This window comes from Strigops habroptila, chromosome 16, assembly GCF_004027225.2.
Source record: "Strigops habroptila isolate Jane chromosome 16, bStrHab1.2.pri, whole genome shotgun sequence".
Classification (NCBI taxonomy): domain Eukaryota; kingdom Metazoa; phylum Chordata; class Aves; order Psittaciformes; family Psittacidae; genus Strigops; species Strigops habroptila.
Window position 1 is genome coordinate 2,276,457 of NC_044292.2, and position 20,055 is coordinate 2,296,511.

The 20,055-nt window shown below is 59.1% G+C and overlaps 1 protein-coding gene across 15 annotated transcripts; it reads left to right on the forward strand.

Annotated features, from left to right (window-relative positions):
• The first annotated feature begins 5,568 nt into the window (after nt 1-5,568).
• Nucleotides 5,569-19,886, forward strand: ZNF362 (zinc finger protein 362). 15 transcript variants are annotated; one of them, XM_030508109.1, is made up of 11 exons: nt 5,728-5,791; nt 7,623-7,649; nt 7,778-7,862; nt 9,614-9,814; nt 12,521-12,584; nt 12,686-12,932; nt 13,050-13,371; nt 13,473-13,697; nt 16,314-16,392; nt 16,510-16,668; nt 18,588-19,886. In XM_030508109.1, exons 5-11 carry the CDS (start codon nt 12,522-12,524, stop codon nt 18,702-18,704), a joined length of 1,212 nt encoding a protein of 403 aa, XP_030363969.1. In that variant the 5' UTR covers nt 5,728-5,791; nt 7,623-7,649; nt 7,778-7,862; nt 9,614-9,814; nt 12,521; the 3' UTR covers nt 18,705-19,886. The 15 variants fall into 15 exon arrangements, with proteins under 15 accessions (XP_030363968.1, XP_030363964.1, XP_030363969.1 ...); XM_030508108.1 differs by lacking the exon at nt 7,623-7,649 and having other exon boundaries at nt 5,569-5,791; XM_030508110.1 differs by lacking the exon at nt 7,623-7,649 and having other exon boundaries at nt 5,732-5,787.
• Nucleotides 19,887-20,055: the final 169 nt, after the last annotated feature.

Here is a 20,055-nt window from a genome sequence, read left to right on the forward strand (position 1 = left end):
GATCTATGGGGACCTGTGAGGACCTATGAGTACAAGTGGAGACCTATGGGACCTATGGGGACCAATGAGACCTGTGGGGACATATGGGACCTATGGGGACCTACAGGACCTGTGAGGATCTATGGGGACCTGTGGGAACCTATGGGGTCCTGTAAGATCTGCGGGCACCTATGGGACCTGTGGGGACATATGGGGACCTGGGGGACATATGGGCACCTATGGGACGTGTGGGACCTGCAGGAACCAGTGGGGACCTGTGGGAACCTATGGGGACCTATGGGGTCCTATAAGATCTATGGGCACCTATGGGACCTGTGGGGACATATGGACCTGTGGGGACATATGGGGACCTATGGGACCTGTGGCACCTGCAGGAACCAGTGGGGACCTGTGGGGACATATGGTGACCTGTACGGACCTATGAGGATCTAGGGGGTCCTATGGAACCTATGGGACCTGTGGGGACCAGTGGGCACCTATGGGGACCTATGGGCACCTATAGGACTTGTGGGGACCAGTGGGGTCCTACGGGGCCTATGGTGTCCTACAGGACCTATGGAGACCTGTGGAGAATATGGGGACCTGTATGGACATACGGGACCTGTGGGGACGTATGGAGACCTAAAGGACCTGTAAGGATCTATAGGGAGCTATGGGACCTCTGGGGGCCAGTGGGGACCTATGTGACCTGTGGGGACCACTGGGCTTTGCCAGTGCCGGCTGCCCCATGGCGAGGCTTTAACCCCCCCAAAGACCCTGGGTAGCCCTGGGGGTCCCATTTGGTCCCCCATTGAGTGGGGGGCCAGGAGCCGGGGGGCTCTGTGTCCAGGAGGATGGAGGCGCAGGGAGGGGGATGCAATTCCCTGGGGTGGGAATTAAGCTGCATATTTCGGAGGCAGCGTGAACGCTGGTCCGGAGCCAAAGGGAACAAACTCCTCAGCTCTGGCTGCCGGCACCCCCCTTTTCCCACCCCGAACCCGGGCATCCCCCCATATCCCATCCCCTCCTTTCAGGGAATAACCACCCACTTTGTTCCTCTTCCCGACAAGCCCAAAAAGCTTGGAAAAAGCCCCCCCCCCCCATTAAAATAATAAACCCACATGGCTTTGGTTGGTGGTTTTTTCCCTGCTTGTTTTTCCTGCATTAGGAATTCAGGTCTTGTCTCCCCCCGGGGACCCACCAGGGACCGGGAACGGCTGAAATTAAATCATCAAACAACAGGGATGGAGCCAGCTCCGACGGAGATAGACCAAAATCCCCCTTTTTCACCCCAAATCCAGGTTCGGGGGTGGAGGGGGGCCCATCTCAGGTCGTTAATGGGTTATTCATTAATGCGGTTGGGAAATAGGGGTGATGGAGAGTGTTGTCCCAATGGACCCCACCATGGTGAACCGGGAATGCCGCCGCTCATCCCATTAGGTGATGCAGGGAAACCACGGCGCAAACAGGGAAATTAATCCCTGTTAATTAGTTTAATTGGCTTCATTACCTCCCAGTAACCCCAGTGTGATTCCCGGGATTCTATAGGGGTACGCAGCCCTTCTCCATCCATCCATCCATCCTGGCTCCGGCGTGCCGCAGCATGCCAGGACAGCGGCACAGCGCCACCGGGCATGGAAAACCAGGGAAAACCCGTCTCCTCGCCACGTGCGCCGCGTGTGCCGGCGCTGCCGGAGGGATCCGTGCTGGAATTTTCCCCTCACCGCGGCTGGATGGAGCGGCGCTGCCGGCGGGATGGGCACGCCGGGACACGCTCCCGCGGCGTGTGTGCCTCCATCCCGGCACCGCTCTTCCATGGAATGCCGGGAGCGGCCTTTGCTGTTGGAGACCTCCCTCTTATGGGGGTTTCATCCCGGTTTGAGGATTCCCCTTTCCTCATGGATTCACCGAAGCCCCCGCGCCCGCCACCGGGAGCACGAGGCCGCGCGGAAGCCGCCCCACGCCGGCGCCTTTCATCTCCTAAGTGCTTTGCAAACATTAACTAATTAATTCTAATTAAGTCATTACCTCATTAGAGCCCAACCGCCCGCTTCCCGGAGCCGGGAATCTCATGAACCTCCTTGCTTTCATTTCCCTGCCACCAAACATCCCAAAACCTCCCACTAGCGGCAGCGCGGGGCCTCCGGATCTGGGGTGAAAATCCCACTTTTTGGGTTCATGAACCCGGAAAGGTCAGGAATGAGGATTAACCCGCATCCGGCCCAAGCAGCACCGGGAATGCCGCATCACCAGTGCCCACCGTGGTGGGGAACCTCCTCTGCTTCCCCACCGGAGGACGGGTGGTGGATGCTCTCACCAGCTTTATATGGGAAACGAGGGATTTCTTGGGAAGGAAACGGGATGGAGGAGTTGCAGAGAGGCATTTCCCAAAGGATTTCCTGCCCGCTGACCTGCAGCCGGGGACAAAGACTTGGGGACACTGAGGAAGCCTGGTGTGACCCCTCAGGAACCAGGATTTCCCATCGGGACACCCCTGGTTGCCCTCCACAACCATCTCCCTCTTTCCACGGACCCAACCTGATGGGTTTCCCAAAGCACCGGCCGGATCCGGTGATGCCGATGGGAAGGAGCGGCGGTGCCGGGGGGAACACGCAGGTGCAGCAGCCCCAAAGCTTTGCCGAAGCCCCACGGCAGTGATTTACGGCACGGATTTCCCTCTGCTCCCGCCTTCCCCTCCTCCTAATCGCGGTCGGATCTATCCCGGGGGCAAACCCAGCCTTGGATCCGTGTTTTCTATCAGAAGGCGAGCGCTATTCCCTCTGGTTTGCATCCCGGGATGGAGCCGGGCACGCGTTTATCATCTTTATGTGATTTCATCCTTGATCCCTGCATACCAACCACCTCCCCGGGAAAGGGGCCCCTTTCCCACACCTAATACTAAATCCACCCAACGTGGAGTTGGAACAAAACCCTGGAGCGTTGCTTATCCCATCCGGGAGATGCTCATCACCCCTTGGAGGACCCCCCCACCGTGTCCTTTGGTGCGGATTTGGGGTTGGAGAACCCCATTCCCAAAAAAGAGGAATCTCCTACAATGGTTCCGAGGTTTCCAACCACCGGTTGCATCATTGTGGGCACAAAAAGCCCCCGGCAGGAAAAGCTGCGGCAGAAGTGAAAGCACCGATGGAAATAAACCCAACAAAGGGGAACTTGGTGGCGCCAGGGACATACAACGGTGGCTTTAGGGACATCAGGGAAGCTCCGGGATGTTCCAGGCTCTCCCAGTGTCCTGGTTTGGGGTGTCAGTGCCTGAAAGTGAGATAAAAGGGAGGTTTTGGAGCTGCTGGTGCGGATTCTTGCTTGTCATGGATAATGAATGGATCCGGGACCTTCCAAGACGGGGAGCTGTTGGGTGATGGGGTGATCCAGGGTGGGTGGTGGTGGTTGGGGACATGGCCAGACCTGAGAGGCCACTGGGGGGGTGCCCTTGGCCACACTGCAGAGGGACACCCACACCTCGGTGGAGACCTCTTGGAAGCTCATCCCAAACCAGGAGAATCCTAGGACAGTGACAGATGGATGCCCGCACCTCGGTGGAGATCCCATCCCACCCAACTCATCCCATCCTCATCCCCACTCTGTCCCCATCCCAACCTGTTCCATCCCATCCCAACCTGTTCCATCCCACCCCGTCCTATTCCCCATCCCATCCCAATTTCATCCCATCCTCATCCCCGCCCCATCCCATCCCCAACTAATCCATCTTATCCCATCCTCATCCTCACACCATCCCCAACTAATCCATCCCATCCCAACCCATTGCATTCATCCCACCCTCATCTTCGTCCTCACCCCATCCCCATCCATCCCATCCCAATCCATGCCATCCTATCCTCATCTTCTCCCAATCCATCCCATCCCAACCCATCCCATCCTCATCCTTACCCCATCCCAACCCAACTCATCCCAAACCCATCGCATTCATCCCATCCCATCCTAATCCATTACATCCCTGGTCCTTCCCCACTCCTCACCAATGTCTTTGGAAGCATCGTCTGGATTTGCTGATTACGAGCCCACCCATCCAGGGCATCCCTCTCCTTCCACCACCTTTTCCTTTGGGAAAACTTGAAATAAATCCAATTTTTTCCCTTTTTTTAACTATTTTTACATTGTAAACTCAGACGCGCCGTCATTCCCCGGACCATGGGGAGGAAGGTGAGGAACCGGGTGGGATTTGCCCCCCCTTTTCCCTCCCTTATGGGCTGTATCCACATTTGGGGTGAGGGGCTGAGATGGGAACACAGGGATAAAACCATGGAAAACTAAAGTTAAATTGCAAACAAAGGGGCTCCCCCAAAGGAGGAGAAAGCGGATGGAGGCCCAAGGGGCTGCTTGGGGGGACCCCGAAATGGGAGGTATCCAAAGGTATATGGGGGCTGTAGGGACCCCTAAAGGGGTTGGAGGAGCCAAAGATGGGGGGTGACACCCTGAGGGGGGCTGAGGGGAACTGGGGGGGATGAGGAGACATGAAGAGATTTGGGGGTGCTGAGAAGAACCAGGGGGGCTGAGGGGATCCAGGGGGATTCAGGAAAATGGGGGGGGGCTGAAGGGAACTGAGGGTGCTGAGGAGGTTATGGGGGAGCCGAGAGGAACTGGGGGGTTGAGGAGAACTTGGGGGGCTGAGGGGACCCAGGAGGGCTCAGGTTTGGGGGGGCTGAGCAGAACTGGATCTGGGGGGGTCCTGAGAAGATTTGGGGGGCTGAGGGGATCCAGGAAGGCTGAGGAGAACCAGGGGGTCCTGAGGTGATTATGGGGGGGCTGAGAAGAACTGGAAATGGGGGGTCCTGAGAAGATTTGGGGGAGCCGAGGACAAAATGGGGAGCGGGGGGAGGCTGAGGGGAATCAGGGGGTCCTGAGGAGAACTCGAGGTCCTGAAGGGGTAATGGGGGGGGCTGAGGAGAACCGGTGGGTCCTGATGAGATTATAGGGGTCTGCAGAGATTTGCAGGGGGGCTGAGGATATGAGGGGGAACTGGGGGGATCCAGGAGGGCTGTGGAGAACCGGTGGGTCCTGAGGTGGTTATGGGGGTCCTGAAGCAGTTATGGGGGGCTGAGGTGGTTATGGGGGTCCTGAGGCGGTTATGGGGGTCTTGAGGCAGTTATGGGGGTGCTGAGGTGGTTATGGGGTGCTGAGGAGAACACGGGGTTCTGAGGCAGTTATGGGGGTCCTGAGGCGGTTATGGGGGGCTGAGGTGGTTATGGGGGTCCTGAGGCGGTTATGGGGGTCTTGAGGCAGTTATGGGGGTGCTGAGGTGGTTATGGGGTGCTGAGGAGAACACGGGGTTCTGAGGCAGTTATGGGGGTCCTGAGGCGGTTATGGGGGGCTGAGGTGGTTATGGGGGTCCTGAGGCGGTTATGGGGGTCCTGAGGCGATTATGGGGGTCCTGAGGCGGTTCTGGGGTACTGAGGAGGTTATGAGGTCCTGAGGCGGTTCTGGGGTGCTGAGGAGAACCGGTGGGTCCTGTCGCGGTTACGGGGGTCCTGACGCCGTTAGAGGGGCGCTCCCAGCCCCCTCTATGAGCCGCCCGAGCCGCTGAGTCTCCCCTTCGCCCCGCGGTGCGGGCGGGGGTGCGGGTGTGCTCCGCTGCGGTGCCCGCTGGGGCGACCCGTGACGAGGGGAGGCGATCCCGCACCCGTACCCACAGTGGGGGGGGGGGGGGGGCGCTGCGGGTGCGGGTGCGGGTCCGGGGCCGGGTCCGGTGCGGGGCTGGGCGGGGGCAGGGGCGGGTGCGGCGGCGCCCATCTTCCTCGGTGCGGCGGAGCGGCGGACGGCGGCAGCATGGCTGTTGGTATAGGAAGTGTCTCTTTATCCCTCACCCCCCCCGCCTTCCCCGCACCCCCTTTTCCTTCCATATCCCCCCTTTCTACCCCCCCCCTTACACCCCCTTCACCCCTCGGGCACCATCGGGGGGGGGGTGTGTGTTTGTGTGTGTGTGTGTGTGTGCGTGCGCGCAGCCTTCCCTAACCCCCCCCCCCGCAGCGTTTGTTTGGGTTGTTTGGGGTGTTTTCGGTGTATTTCAGCGCATTTCGCTCCGTCGGCTCCCCCCGCGGCCCCCCCGTCACTGCTCGCAGCGCTGCAGAACATGGCGTCCCCGGCCCTGGCGTTTTAAAAATAAGCCGGGGCTGCCATTTTTGTTTTCCTTTTGTCTGCGAATTTTAATAAAACCGTCTGAGAATGTGGGAGAGGCGGCGGGGGGGAGGGGGAGCAAAAAAAAACCGGGGGGGGTGGGGTAGGGTGGTGGGGGTGTGGGGGGGGGAAAGCTCCAGGCCGGGCCAACCCCCCCCCCCCCCCCTTCTTCATCCCCATCCCCATCCATTTGTGTCTTAAAAAACACAGAAATGCAAGAAAAAGGCTTAAAGCCCCCCCCCCCCCATCTCCCTTCCCGGGTTTCAACTTCGCTCAACGCCAAACTTCGCCTTTTTGCACCTCTGCTGCTTTAAAATCACTATTATTTCACTCGAATCCCCTCCTTTTTAACACACACACACACACACACACACACCCCCTCGAGAAGGAAGAAGAAGGAAAAGGAGGAGGGAGGAAGGGGGGCAACATCCAGGAAAAATAACCCGTTTTGGTGGATTTTCTCCTTTTTCTCTCCCTCTGGATGGTCTAATGGAAAAGTTAATTGCGGCTGAACGTACCTATTTTTGTGGATGTTGCATGTTTGGGGAGGGGGGGGTGTTGGGTTTTGATGGATTCACGGCTTTTTCCTTGCAGGGGGTGGCAGAAGAAGCGCACGGGGGGGGTCGCTTGTTGTTATCCTTATCCTTATGGTTATTATAATCTCGATTCTTTATGTTTTTAACCCCCCTTTTTCCCTTCCCTCCCCTCTCTTTCTGCATTAACCGGTTTTGTCTCGCTGGCTGGAAGGTTTTAATGGGGAAGAAGAAGAAGAAGAAGAAGGGGAGTGTGTGGAGCGGGGGGGGGGGGGGGGGGCTATATTTTTACATGGCGTTTTGGCAGGAATGCGGCACAGCCTGAAGCCAGCGACCCAATCCTTGGTGCCCACCGAGGTCTGTCCGTCTGCTTGGATATTCACCCATATCCTATTTATACATCCCTAATCTTCCCCAGGCCACATCGGGGGCCCGGGGGGGGGGTGTGTGTGTGAAGGTTTTAACCCAGGACCGGCTTCATTTGTGGGGTTTATGGCTTTTTTTCTCTCTGCAAGATCGGAGGATGCTCCTTTGGGGGGGTTTATCCCTCCCCATTGGGCACCGGTCGGGGTTTTTAACCCCGGGGCGGGCGATGGAGCCCGAGGCCTTTGGAGATTATAAAGTGATTATTTTAGTGGAGAGGGAAGGGGGGGGAAAAAGTTTTGGGGCCCTCCCGGCGTGCAATTTGCCGAGAGGCGGAGGGTCCGGGGCGAGGGGATGGATTTCAATCCCGATTTTCCAGCCAGCTCCACATCCCTCGTCTTCGCAGGCTATAAAAAAAAACACCCCCAACCAACCCAAACCCCAAACCCACTGCTTTTTTTTTTAATTTCTTTATTTTATTTTCCTTTTTCTTTCTTTCTCTCTGTGTGTGTGTGTGTTTTGGTTTTTTTTGTGTGTTTTCCTGTGTTGTTTTTTTTTCCTTTCTTCCCCTTTTTTTTTTTCTCTCTCTATTTTCAGGAAAACCCCCACGTCCCCACGGGTCGGGTAGGTCGGAGCCGCTTCGCTTTTGTTCCTCCTCCTCCTCCTCCTCCTCCGCTGCGGGATCTCGCGCGCCGGGGGCTGGCGGTGGGTTCGGGGTGTGTGAAGTTGTCCTCCCTTGTCCCCCCTCGTAGAAAAACGCCCCACGTGCGGCACCCGGTCTCAGCTAGAGCTGGAGATGGACGCGGATAAGGGGAAGCAACGCCAGTACTCGCAGAGGTGGGCACGCGGCTGCGGGGCCGGGGGGGGCCAAGGGGGGGGGGAATCACCCCCGTAGGCAACGTATTTACATCCCAAATCGTCACGTATGTGCTGCGCGGCGCGGGCGCACGCCATGCAGCCCAACATATGTGCGCGCGTCATGGCACAGGTATTATCATGTGTGCATATGTTGGTCTGTGAGCAGCTACGGGCCTCCCCAGGGGCGGGTTTTTGGGGGGGCCCCTCTGTGGGCTCACGGTGTGTGACTGGTTGCGGTTTCCGTTGTGCGAGACGGGGATTTAGGTGCCTAAAATCCCCCTTTTCTCCCTCAAATCCCACCCTCACCTACTCCCCCCCCCCCCGTTACTGTTTTTCCCTTAAAACTGTGGATTTTCGGTCGGCGGGTGCGATGTCGCGACAAGTGCATGTTGGATTCGGGGCCGCCTTGGGGTCACCCCCCCTATGTCAAGCCGCCCGTGCCTCGGTTTCCCCACCCGCCGGCGCGCAGTGTCACCCATGGGTGCTCTCCTGGCTGCTTTGGGGGGGGCTGGTTGCCCCCCACCCCAATCTGGCTGGTTTGTGGGTGCTGGCTTTGCCTTTGCTGGTCTGTTTTAGGGGGTCTGGGGGAGCACGTAACCCCCTCCCCAGCACCGGTGTGTTTTGGGGGGCCCTGCGTCCAGCGCGAGCGTCACCCCACAAGCGCCGGGTTTCCCTGTGGGGTGTCCCCGTGTCCCCATTGGTGATGGGACAGACAGACAGTGCTTCAACCCCATCTTTCAGGAGCGTCGCCTCCCTGTTCCCCCTCTTTGGTGCTCCCCAGCACGGCTTCGCCTCCCCCTTTGCTTGGCTCCTCATCCCCGCACCCCCCCACCCTTTCCCACACGGGGACCCCCATTCCAGGATGGGGTTTTCCTCAGGGCTCATCTGGGGCTGGATTTGGCTGGAAAGCCGCAGGAGAACCACCAGCGAGCGGCCCTTCGGGGGGCGGAAGCGGGGGGTTTAATTGGTTCCATCTTGGGTGAATTCTTCTGGCGCGCGGTCCGTGTGTCCCCCCCGCCCCGAGCGATGGGGGTTTCGGGTCTTGCCTGTTGTTTCTGCACCCTCTGCTTTGGGGGTTCATCCCTTCGGGATGAGTTCAGTCCCCCATGGATGGGGCCGGGTGCCGCTTCGCACCCCGGCGGCTCTGGGATGGGGTTTTGGCGGAGGGACACTCACTTTCCCCCCAAAGAACCCCCTGCTCCAGGCAAACCCCGTTGGTGTTTGAGGGGTGTATGACCGTGTCCTGAGTGGGGAAAGAGGGGCCGTGGCCTTGTGGCTTGGGGGAAACTGAGGCACGGCGCAGGGCAGAGCCGGGTTCTGCCCTCGCCCAGCCGCCGGCGGTGCTGCGGACACGGGTATGTCACCGTCCCCGCTCTGCCCCATGGCGTGTGCTGGGGTTTGGGGGGGACACACACGCACAGAGGAGCCCTGCACCCCGCTTGGCTCTCGCCCGCCGCGCCGTCCCGTCGGCTTTGCTGCGCTCGCCGCTTGGCACGGGGAGGGTGATGGGGATGCGCGCCCCGGTGCTGCCGCCGGGACACGACGCTGCGGTTGGGGACGCCGAGGGCTCTATGGAGGGCACGTTTAGATACCCCCAAACCCCTGCCAGCCCCCCCCTTCCCCGTTTGCTGGTGCTCACTTGCTGCCCTCAGGGTTGCCGGGCCCCGGGAGCTGCCCCTTTTCCCTCGGCGGTGCCGTGAAAAGAAATCTCTTGTTTCTTTTTATTTCAGCGAAGGCGAGACAGAGAGGGCTGCCAAGGTAGAGGCGTTCCCTAGAGAACTGTAGCTTGACTTAGCGGCAGTTGGGTAGGAAGTTGGAAGGCTGTAGTGAGCTCGTGCCCACCCGTGCCATCATCTACCTCCCATCAATCTGGAGCCTCATCGACACGTCTCCCCAGGCAGCTGCGGCCACCTGGCTTCTGAGGCCAGCCTGTGAGTACCAAACCACCGGCGTCGCACCGGTACCTCGCCACCGCCGCACCCCGTCCTCCCTCAGCATCCCCCCTCGCCCCGGCTTTGTGGCTTCTCACGCTCTTCCTGCCCCGGGCCTGCGGAGGAACGTGAGGTTTGGGCTTTTTTAGGGTCACCCGAGACGCTGCCGCCTTTACCCCCCCTCCTCGGCCGGCTGCTGTGGCGATGCCGTTCTGCGGGAATTCGGGGTTCAGCCCCTGGCTTTGCGGCGCTCTGCATCTTCCCGCTTCCTCTGCCACATCCCTCCGCTCCGGCCGTGCCCGCTCGGTGGCTGCCATGCCTTTTGCACCCACCCTCATCCCTCGGGACACCCTTCGGCATCCCCTTGCTCTTGCCCGGGAGATGCCTGGTGCCACTGGAGAGCTATTACCAGGGGAAGGGGTTCCCCCTGCCCAGCCAAAAACGGGGGTGCAGGGAGAGCCCCAACACCCCTCCGTGTCCGGCAGAGCCGCGCTGCAGCATTCCCACCCCTCATCGTTTCCATTTTAATGGATTTTCTTCCCTTTTTTTCCTCCGTTTGCTGCGTGTCAGCTTCCATTTTTCATAGTTAGCTGAGAATATAGAAAAAGGGAGGGTTTTTATATATATATATATATATTTAATGTTTACCCCATCTGCTTTCCGCTCCCTCCCCAGCCATCCCAGCCCGGGAGAGGGGGCAGCCGCTGCGCTCGCTCCCGATGAAACATTCCAGCATCAAATCGCCACAGGAACAGGGATTTTCTCCTTCTTTTCTCAGTGGTTTTGGCACGCCGACCATTCCTTCCCCCTTTCTTCCGGGCAGGTCCCAGCTTTTCCAAATCCTCGATCATTTATTTACAAGACCTCCCCAGGAGGAGGTGAGGAGCGGGGACACGGGATATTTGTGCTTTCCTCCCCAAAATACCCTTTGCCACCCGCTTCGGGTCCACACCAGAGCTCCTGGGGCTGGTCACAGTGGTTCCTGCTGCATCCCGGTGATGGTTTGGGCACTTTCCATCCTTCTTGGTGCCACTGATGGCTCCATTGGAGCCTGGCGTGCTGTTGGGACAGGGAGAAGGATGGGTGGATGGATGGATGGATGGATGGATGGATGGATGGATGGATGGATGGGAAGGACAGAGGGAGGTCGCAGAGCACCTGCTGTGATGGAGCGCGGCTCCAAAACTCCCTTTTCTAATCATAGCTCCCGCTTCCTGTTTTCCCACGCCGCGGGGTGCCGCCGGAGCCGGTGCCGTGGGGTTCGGACCGGGGTGCCCGGAGCCTGTCCCCAGCACTCCCAGAGGGAGTTTTCCCTGTTGCCACCTCTTCTTTTAGCCCCTCTTGCCGTCACCCCCTCATCCCGGAGCCCCCCATCCCGTGCTCCGCATCCCGAGTGATCTTATGTTATATATATAGGCAGACAGTGGGGAAAGGCACAGCGTGGGCAGCACATGGGTACATATATAACTATAGGGTAGCTGGTGGTGGGCGTGTGGGGAAGCGCCTTCCCAATCCCAGAGCGGGACTCCCAGCTCTGCTTCCACGGAGATGCTGGTGGATACAGTGGATGGAGAGAAAATGGGGGGAAACCCAACTGCTATTGCAAGGATCCGGGTCTGGTTTTGCTCCAAACCCCCCAAATTTGGGGCACGGGAAGCCGGGAGCGGTTTGAGGAGGGAAAGGGGATGTTTGGTTGGGATCTGCCGTGGAAATGGTTCCTGTTCCTCGGTGCTGCCGACAGCCGCCGGCACGTTGGTCACCCCAAAACGCGCCTGTTCCTGCGCCGGATCGCCAGGGCTTCCCCCCAAAACCGAGCCTGGAGGGGGCTTTCTGTGGGAGCAGGGATGCTCCCGGATGCAGGAGCCCAGGGGCTCTCCCTACCTCGGTTCCCCCGGCTGCTGGTTCTCTGCCGCACATCCCACCACCCCAAAGGCTTTTGGGATGTGCTGTGCCGGAGGCACCGGCCTGGTTGATCCCAGCATCCCGGTTTATGTTACAGCTCCCATGGGACCGCTCTGATGCATTCCACCGGGGTACACTTGACCCTCAAACCCAGGGCACCGCGCTTTGTGGTGCGGTGATGCCCGTTCACACCGGTGTCGTCTTCTCCCCATCCCCTCTCGGCTGTTTCCCGTTATCCAAAGATGGATTTTGAGTTAATTTTGAGTTAATTTCCAATTAATGTCCCCAAAACGTTGGAAGTGTCTCAGTAAACCTCCCGGTCCCGCTGTGCTGGTTGTGCTGTGGTTCTGCTGAGCTGCTTGTGGCTGTCGCCGGTCGCTTTGCTTGGGGGGGGCTTGTTTTGGGTGGTGGGATCAGCAGGATTCGCCCAGCGTTGGCTTTGGGTCCGATGTGCCGCCGTCCTGCTCGCCCTGTCCCATGGCAGCGTCCCACCCGCCTCTCATCCCTCCTGGAGATACTGGAGGAGCAGCAGATTTGGGGTTTTCCTCCCAAATTCCACACCCTCCCTTCCCCCTTGACAAATCGCATCCTCGCTGGTGTTTCGGGGTCTTCCAGGCAGGCTCTGATCCTGCAGGAATTGCCTGGATGCTGGAGGGGGGGGGTCCCAGCCCTGCCTGCTCCCTGCCTGCTTCCAGGGTTGTGGTTTTGGGGGTTGCTGGGGTCTGAGCCCCCAGGGGGAGGCGGGAGATGGGATCCGTGCGGTGTCCGGTGCCATTCCATAACCATTCCCGTCTCTCCCTGCAGGATGGCGGAGCCTCGCTTCAACAACCCCTACTTCTGGCCACCCCCCCCCACCATGCCCAGCCAGGTAGGACCCCCCCCCCCAGCCGGGAAGGACAGGCATGGAGCGGGACACGAGGGAAGCTGGGGGTCCCGCTGACCCACCTCTGTGTCTCCCCATGCCACCAGCTGGACAACCTGGTCCTGATCAACAAAATCAAGGAGCAGTTGATGGCGGAGAAGATCCGGCCCCCGCACTTGCCCCCCACGTCGGTGGCATCGCAGCAGCCGCTGCTGGTGCCGCCGTCGCCCGCCGATGGCAGCCAGGCCATCATGTCCCTGCCCAAACTGCAGCAGGTCCCCGGGCTGCACCCTCAGGCCGTGCCCCAGCCCGACGTGGCCCTGCACGCGCGGCCGGCCACCAGCACCGTCACAGGTAAAGCCTCCTGGGGGGTGTTCCCCTCTATTTAGGACCCTGCTGGGAGAGAAAGTGGGGGGGACCCCCCCTCCAAAATGAACACACAACCCCCCCTGGATTCTCTTTACTCCCCAGGGTTGGGGCTGGCGTCCCGCGCGCCCGCGGTCAGCACCTCCGAATCCAGCACGGGGACGGGGACCACCACGCCGTCGACCCCCACGTCCACCAGCCAGAGCCGCCTCATCGCCTCCTCGCCCACCCTAATCTCAGGAATCACCAGCCCCCCCCTCCTCGACTCCATAAAGACAATCCAGGGCCATGGCTTGCTGGGGGCACCCAAGGCCGAGCGGGGCCGTAAGAAGATCAAGGCAGAAAATCCCTCGGGACCGCCGGTCCTGGTGGTGCCCTATCCCATCCTGGCCTCGGGGGAGACCGCCAAAGAGGGCAAGACGTACAGGTAGGCACCCCCCAACCCGCTCGGGGGGGCCGGGGGGCCGGCGGGGTGCCCCCCCCCCAGCCCAGCCCGGTCCCTGCGGGGTTCTCGCGCCCCCCCTCCAGGTGTAAGGTCTGCCCCTTGACGTTCTTCACCAAGTCGGAGATGCAGATCCACTCCAAGTCGCACACCGAGGCCAAGCCCCACAAGTGCCCCCATTGCTCCAAGTCCTTCGCCAACGCCTCCTACCTGGCCCAGCACCTGCGCATCCACCTGGGCGTCAAACCCTACCACTGCTCCTACTGCGAGAAGTCCTTCCGGCAGCTCTCCCACCTCCAGCAGCACACCCGGTGAGGGCACGGCGGCCCCCGGACACCCCCAGACCTGGCTTCCCTTTGGGGGTGGTGGGGTCTGCACCCGGCGTCTCTCGTGACACACTTGGTGTCCTCTCCATGCTCGTTGTCCCCGTGACCTTCTCCATCCGCTCCATACTTGTCCGTCCCCACCACCTTCATCATCCCCACCACCTTCATTGACCCCACCACACCAATCTGTCCCCTCCATGCCCATTGTCCCCACCACTTTCATTGACCCCCCACCTTCATTGACCCCACCACGACAATCTGTCCCCACCATGCCCATTGTCCCCACCACTTTCATTGACCCCCCACCTTCATTGACCCCACCACGACAATCCGTCCTCACCATGCTCATTGTCCCCACCATCTTCATTGACTCCACCATGGTCATCCGTCCCCACCACACTTGTCATCTCTAGCACCTTTATCGTCCCCGCCATGCTCATCCATCTCTACTGTGCTCATTGTCCCCGTCACCTTCTCCATCCCCACCACTCTCATCATCGCCATTGCCTTCATCATCCCGCTGTCTTCATTGACCCCACCATGGTCATCTGTCCCCGCCACACCAGTCCATCCTCACCACACCGATCATCTCCTGCACCTTCATCATTGCTACCACTTTTTGTAGTCTCTGCCACCTTCATTGTTCCAACCACGCTCATCATCCCCTCTGCCTTCGTCATCCCCACCATGCTCATCATCTCCACTGTGCTCACTGACCCCACCACCTTCTTCATCCCTGCCCTGCTCATCCATTCCCACCATGCTTATTGTCCCTGTTGCCCTCATCATCCCCATAATGCTCATTCTCCACGACCTTCATTAATCCCACCACGCCAATCCATCCCCACCAGGCTCATCATCTTCAGCACCTTCATCATCCCCACCATGCTCATCATCCCCATCACTTCATCAGTCCCACCATGGTCATCCGTCCCCACCACGCCAATCCATCTTCACCATGCTCATCATTTTGAGTACCTTCATCATCCCTGCCACCTTCATTGTCCCCACCATGCTCATCATCCCCATCACGCTCATCATCTCCACTGTGCTCATCATCCCCACCACTTTCTTCATCCCTGCCATACTCATCCATGCCCACCACACTCATCATCCCTACCATGCTCATCATCTCCACCACCTTCATTGACCCCACTGTGCTTATCATCCCCATCATCTTCATTGACCTCACGATTGTCATCCATCCCCATCGCACCAATCCATCCTCACCACACTCCTCATCTCCCGCACTTTCATCATGGAATCCTAGAATCACAGACTGCTTTGGGTTGGAAAGGACCTTAAGATCATCTAGTTCCAACCCCCTGCCATGGGCAGGGACGCCTCACACCGCTTTCATAGTCTCTACCACCTTCACTGTCCCCACCGTGCTGATCCTCCCCTCTGCCTTCATCATCCCCACCACGCTCATCACCTCCACAGCGCTCATTGTTTCCATCACCTTCTTCATCCCTGCCCTGCTCGTCCATTCCCACCATGCCTGTTGTTCCCGTTGCCCTCATCATCCCCACAGTGCTCATCTTCTCCACAACCTTTATTGATCCCACCACATCTTCACCACGCTCATCACCTCCAGCACCTTCATAATCCCACCATGCTCCTCCATGTCCACTGTGCTCATTGTCCCTGCCACATTCTTCATCCCTGCCATGCTCATCCATCCCCACCACGCTCATCATCCCCATCTGCATCAATCCCACCGTGGTCATCTCTCCCCACCACGCCAATCGATCTTCACCATCTTCATCATCCCTACCACCTTCATAGCCTCTACCACCTTCATTGTCCCCACCATGCTTATCATCTCCATCACACTCATCATCTCCACTCTGCTCATTGTCCCCACCACCTTCTTCGCCCCTGCCATACTCGTCCATCCCCGCTATGCTCATAATCCCCACCACGTTCATCATCTCCACCACCTTCTTAGTCTCCACCACCTCCACTAACCCCACCATGGTCGTCTGTCCCCGCCACACCAATCCATCTTCACCATGCTCATCATCCCCACCACCTTCTTCATCCCCATTGCACTTGTCTGTCCCCACCATGCTTATTGGCCTCACCTTTGTCATCCCCACCATGCTCATCATCTCCATCCCCTTCATCATTCCCACCATGCTCATCCATCCCTACCACATTATCATCCCCATTGCCCTCATCATCCCCACCATCTTCATTTGCCCCACCATGGTCCCCACCACGCCAGTCCGTCCTCACCACACTCATCATCTCCTGCACCTTCATCATCCCCACCACACTCATCTGTTCCCACCACCCTTATTGTCCCCACGGCCTCATTGTCCCCACTGTGCTCATCATCCCCACCACCTTCTTCATCCCCACCACGCTCATCTGTTCCTCCTTCTCTTATTGTCCCCACTATCTTCATCATCCCCACTCCCTCCCCATCTCCAGCACCTTCATCATCCCCACCGTGTTCGTCACCCCCAGCCCTCCCTGCTCAGCCCCACATCTCCCCGGTGCCCCGTCACTTGTCGCTGCTGTGGCTGTGACCCCCCCTGGTCCCTGGTGCCACAGTGGTGGGACAGTGTGACCCGACGTGTCCCCCCCCTGCAGAATCCACACGGGCGACAGACCCTACAAGTGCCCGCACCCCGGCTGCGAGAAGGCCTTCACACAACTCTCCAACCTCCAGGTCAGCACCGGGGGGGCACCTCGGGGAGGGGGGGCGGGATTTGGGGGCACCAGGGCCCCCCCAGTGTGGGGCAGGGGGGGTCGTGGCTGCCGTGACCCCCCCGGTGCCACTCCGCAGTCCCACCAGCGCCAGCACAACAAGGACAAACCCTACAAGTGCCCCAACTGCTACCGGGCGTACACGGACTCGGCCTCGCTGCAGATCCACCTCTCGGCTCACGCCATCAAACACGCCAAGGCCTATTGCTGCAGCATGTGCGGCCGCGCATACACCTCGGTGAGAGCCCGCACCCCGAAACACCCCCTAAAACATCCCCAAAACACCCCAGAACACCCCATAACACCCCAAAACACCCTGAAACACCCCAGAACACCCCCTAAAACACCCCAAAACCACTCAAACCACCCCGAAACACCCCCTAAACACCCCAGAACACCCTGAAACACCCCAGAACACCCCGAAACACGACCTAAACCACCCCAGAACACCCCATAACACCCCAAAACACCCTGAAACACCCCAGAACACCCTGAAACACCCCATAACACCCCCTAAAACACCCCATAACACCCCCTAAAACACCCCAAAACCACCCAAACCACCCCATTACACCACCTAAAACACCCCATAGTACCCTGAAATCCATCCTAAACACCCCAGAACACCCCAAAACACCCCCAAAACACCCAAACCACCCCAAAAACACACCCAAAACACCCTATAACACCCCCAAACCACCCCATTAACAGTCCTTAAAACACCCCGTAACATCCTGAAACCCACCCAAACCATCCCAGAACACCCTGAAACACCCCCAACCCACTCCCAAAACACCCCCAAACACCCCATTGACACCGCCTAAAACACCCCATAACACCCTGAAATCCACCCTAAACACCCCAGAACACCCCCAGAATCCTCCAACCCATCAAAACCCCATCAGAACCCCCCAAAACCTCCCCAACCCCATCACTGACCATCAAAACACCCCAGAACCTCCCAAAACACTCCAACCCCCCCCGACCCCATCACTGACCATTAGAAACCCCCAGAAAGCCCCCGAACAAACCCCAAAACCTGCCCAGAACCCCCAAAACACCCCAAACCCCATCAGTGACCCCCCAAAACCCATAACTGACCATCATACCCCCCCGAACACCCTAAAACACCCCCACACCCTTCCCATAACCATCACTGAGCCCCCCGACCCCCAAATATCACTGACCTTCAAACCCCCTCAGAATACCCCCAAGCACCACTGAGCCCCCAAACCCCATCACTGACCATGAGAACCCCCAAAACACCCCCAAGCCCCCCAGGACCCTAGAACCTGCCAAAACCCCCCAACCATCACTGACCCCCCCCAACCCCATCACCCCCCCAAACCCCATCACTGACCATCAAAACCCCCCAGAACCCCCCAAAACACCCTCAACCTTATCACCCAAACCCCCCCAGAACACCCTAAAACACCCCTAAACCCTTCCTATAACCATCACTGACCCCCAAAACCCAATCACTGACCATGAGAACCCCCCAAAACACCCCCAGAATCCCCCTAACCCAGAACCTACCAAACCCCCCCAACCATCACTGACCCCCCCAACCCCATCACCCCCCCAAACCCCATCACCGACCATCAAAACCCCATCAGAACCCTCCGAAACCTCCCCAACCCTATCACTGACCCCCCCCAAACCCCATCACTGACCATCAAAACCCCCCAGAACCCCCCCAAAACCCATCACTGACCATCAAAACCCCCCAGAACTCCCCAAAACCCCCCCAACCTCATCACTGACCCCCCAACCCCCCCTCCAGAACACCCTAAAACACCCCAAAACCCTTCCCCTAACCATCACTGACCATAAGAATCCCCCAAAACACCCCCAGACTCCCCCCAGAACTCCTCTAACCCAGAACCTACCAAAACCCCCAACCATCACTGACCCCCCCCAACCCCATCACCCCCCCAAACCCCATCACCGACCATCAGAACCCCTTCAGAACCCTCCAAAACCTCCCCAACCCTATCACTGACCCCCCAAAACTCCCCCCCCACCCCATCACTGACCATCAAACCCCCCCAGAACCCCCCAAAACTCCCCCCCCACCCCATCACTGACCATCAAACCCCCCCAGAACCCCCCAAAACTCCCCCCCCCCCCCCATCACTGACCGTGCCCCCCCCGCAGGAGACCTACCTGATGAAGCACATGTCCAAGCACACGGTGGTGGAGCACCTCGTCAGCCAGCACTCGCCGCAGAGGACGGAGTCTCCCGGCATTCCCGTACGGATCTCCCTCATCTAACGGGGCCGCCAGCGGGGCTTGGAGCGCGGAGGGGGGGGGGGCACGGACAGGATCACCCCCCCCCCCGCCATGAGGAGGAAGAGGAGGAGGAGGAAGCAGCCCCCCCCCCCCCCCCCCCCCGCAGCCCCGGGGCCGTGTCCCCGCAGGTTTGGTGATGCCCAAAGACGGTTTCGGAGCACTTTGAACCTCTGCGGTTTGGTTTGGTTTTTTGGGGGGGGGGGGATAACGAGGTGGGGGGGGCAAAGGGGGGGTTGTGTTCCCCCCCCCCCAGTTTGGATACAAATATATATATATATTTATTGGCCAAGAACTTGGTGCTGCTACAAACCAGGAACGAGCCCCCGGGCGGCGAAACACCCGCAGCTGGGGGGGTCCCACCGCTGCCCCCCCCCCCCAGGACTGAGCAGGGGCCCCCGCTTTGGTTTGAAACGTTTTGGGGGGGTTGGTTTGGGTTTTTATTGCGGTTTTATTTCGGGGGGGGCCCTTCAAGGGCAGAAGCAGCCGCTGGGCCCCCCCTTTTCCCATACCCCCCCCCCCCAAATCTCTATTAGTTTGGGGCGGGGACACTCACTTTGCCTTGTGCCTGCCGGCCCCGGGCGCCTGTACATAGACCCAGGGGGGGGCCCGACCCCCCCGTGCCCCCCCCGTGTTATTTTTTATACACTTTTTACGCCTTAAACTCATCCTTTCTTTGGGATTTTTATTGTTTTTTCCCCGTGGGGGTGTTTTGTTTCCCTCCTTTATTAATTCCCCCCCCCCTTTATTTTTTACCACCCCCCCCCGTTATTTTTACCCCCCTCCTCGATGTTGTACTCCCCATAGTGTAACCTCATTGTCCGCATGTTAATACCTGTAAATACGCCTCTTCTACACTAAACCCCCCCTTGCCTCCCCCCCGCCCCAATTTTGGGGCTTTTTTTATGTTCCTGATGGAATCCCGCCCCCCCCCCCCCCCCCCTAGAGTTAGACCCGACCTTGGTAAAAAAGGGGAAAATGAGGAAAAAAAAAAAGGCAAAAAAAAAGCGAAGAAAAGGAAAAAAAAGGAAGAAAAAGGCAAAAAAAAAGCGCCCCCCCGCCCCCCGCATTGGGGGATGGAGCAGCCGAGGGGGGGGGATGGGAGAGGAGCCCCCCCCCCCCCCCAGCGCCCGCAACAGAATAAACCAGAGCAAAAATTAATAAAAATCGGGTTTTTTGTGGGTTTTGTGGAAAATTGATGGGGGGGGGAAGGGGGGGTGGCCCCGTGTCCCCCCCCCCACTGTGGCTTTAGGGGTGAAAGGGGCAGCTCTTGGGGGGGGGGGGCGGGCATGAGCCACCCAATGCAGCCCCAGGGCCACCGCTGTGGGTACCAGCT

What these genes read in the sequence shown, in the direction of transcription:
- ZNF362 (XM_030508114.1), top strand. Translation starts at nt 7,380, where the DNA reads ATGGATTTCAATCCCGATTTTCCAGCCAGCTCCACATCCCTCGTCTTC. An exon ending in AAAGAGGGCAAGACGTACAG is followed by an intron (nt 13,372 to 13,472) that starts GTAGGCACCCCC and finishes CCCCCCCTCCAG; the next exon opens with GTGTAAGGTCTGCCCCTTGA. An exon ending in CACCTCCAGCAGCACACCCG is followed by an intron (nt 13,698 to 16,313) that starts GTGAGGGCACGG and finishes CCCCCCCTGCAG; the next exon opens with AATCCACACGGGCGACAGAC.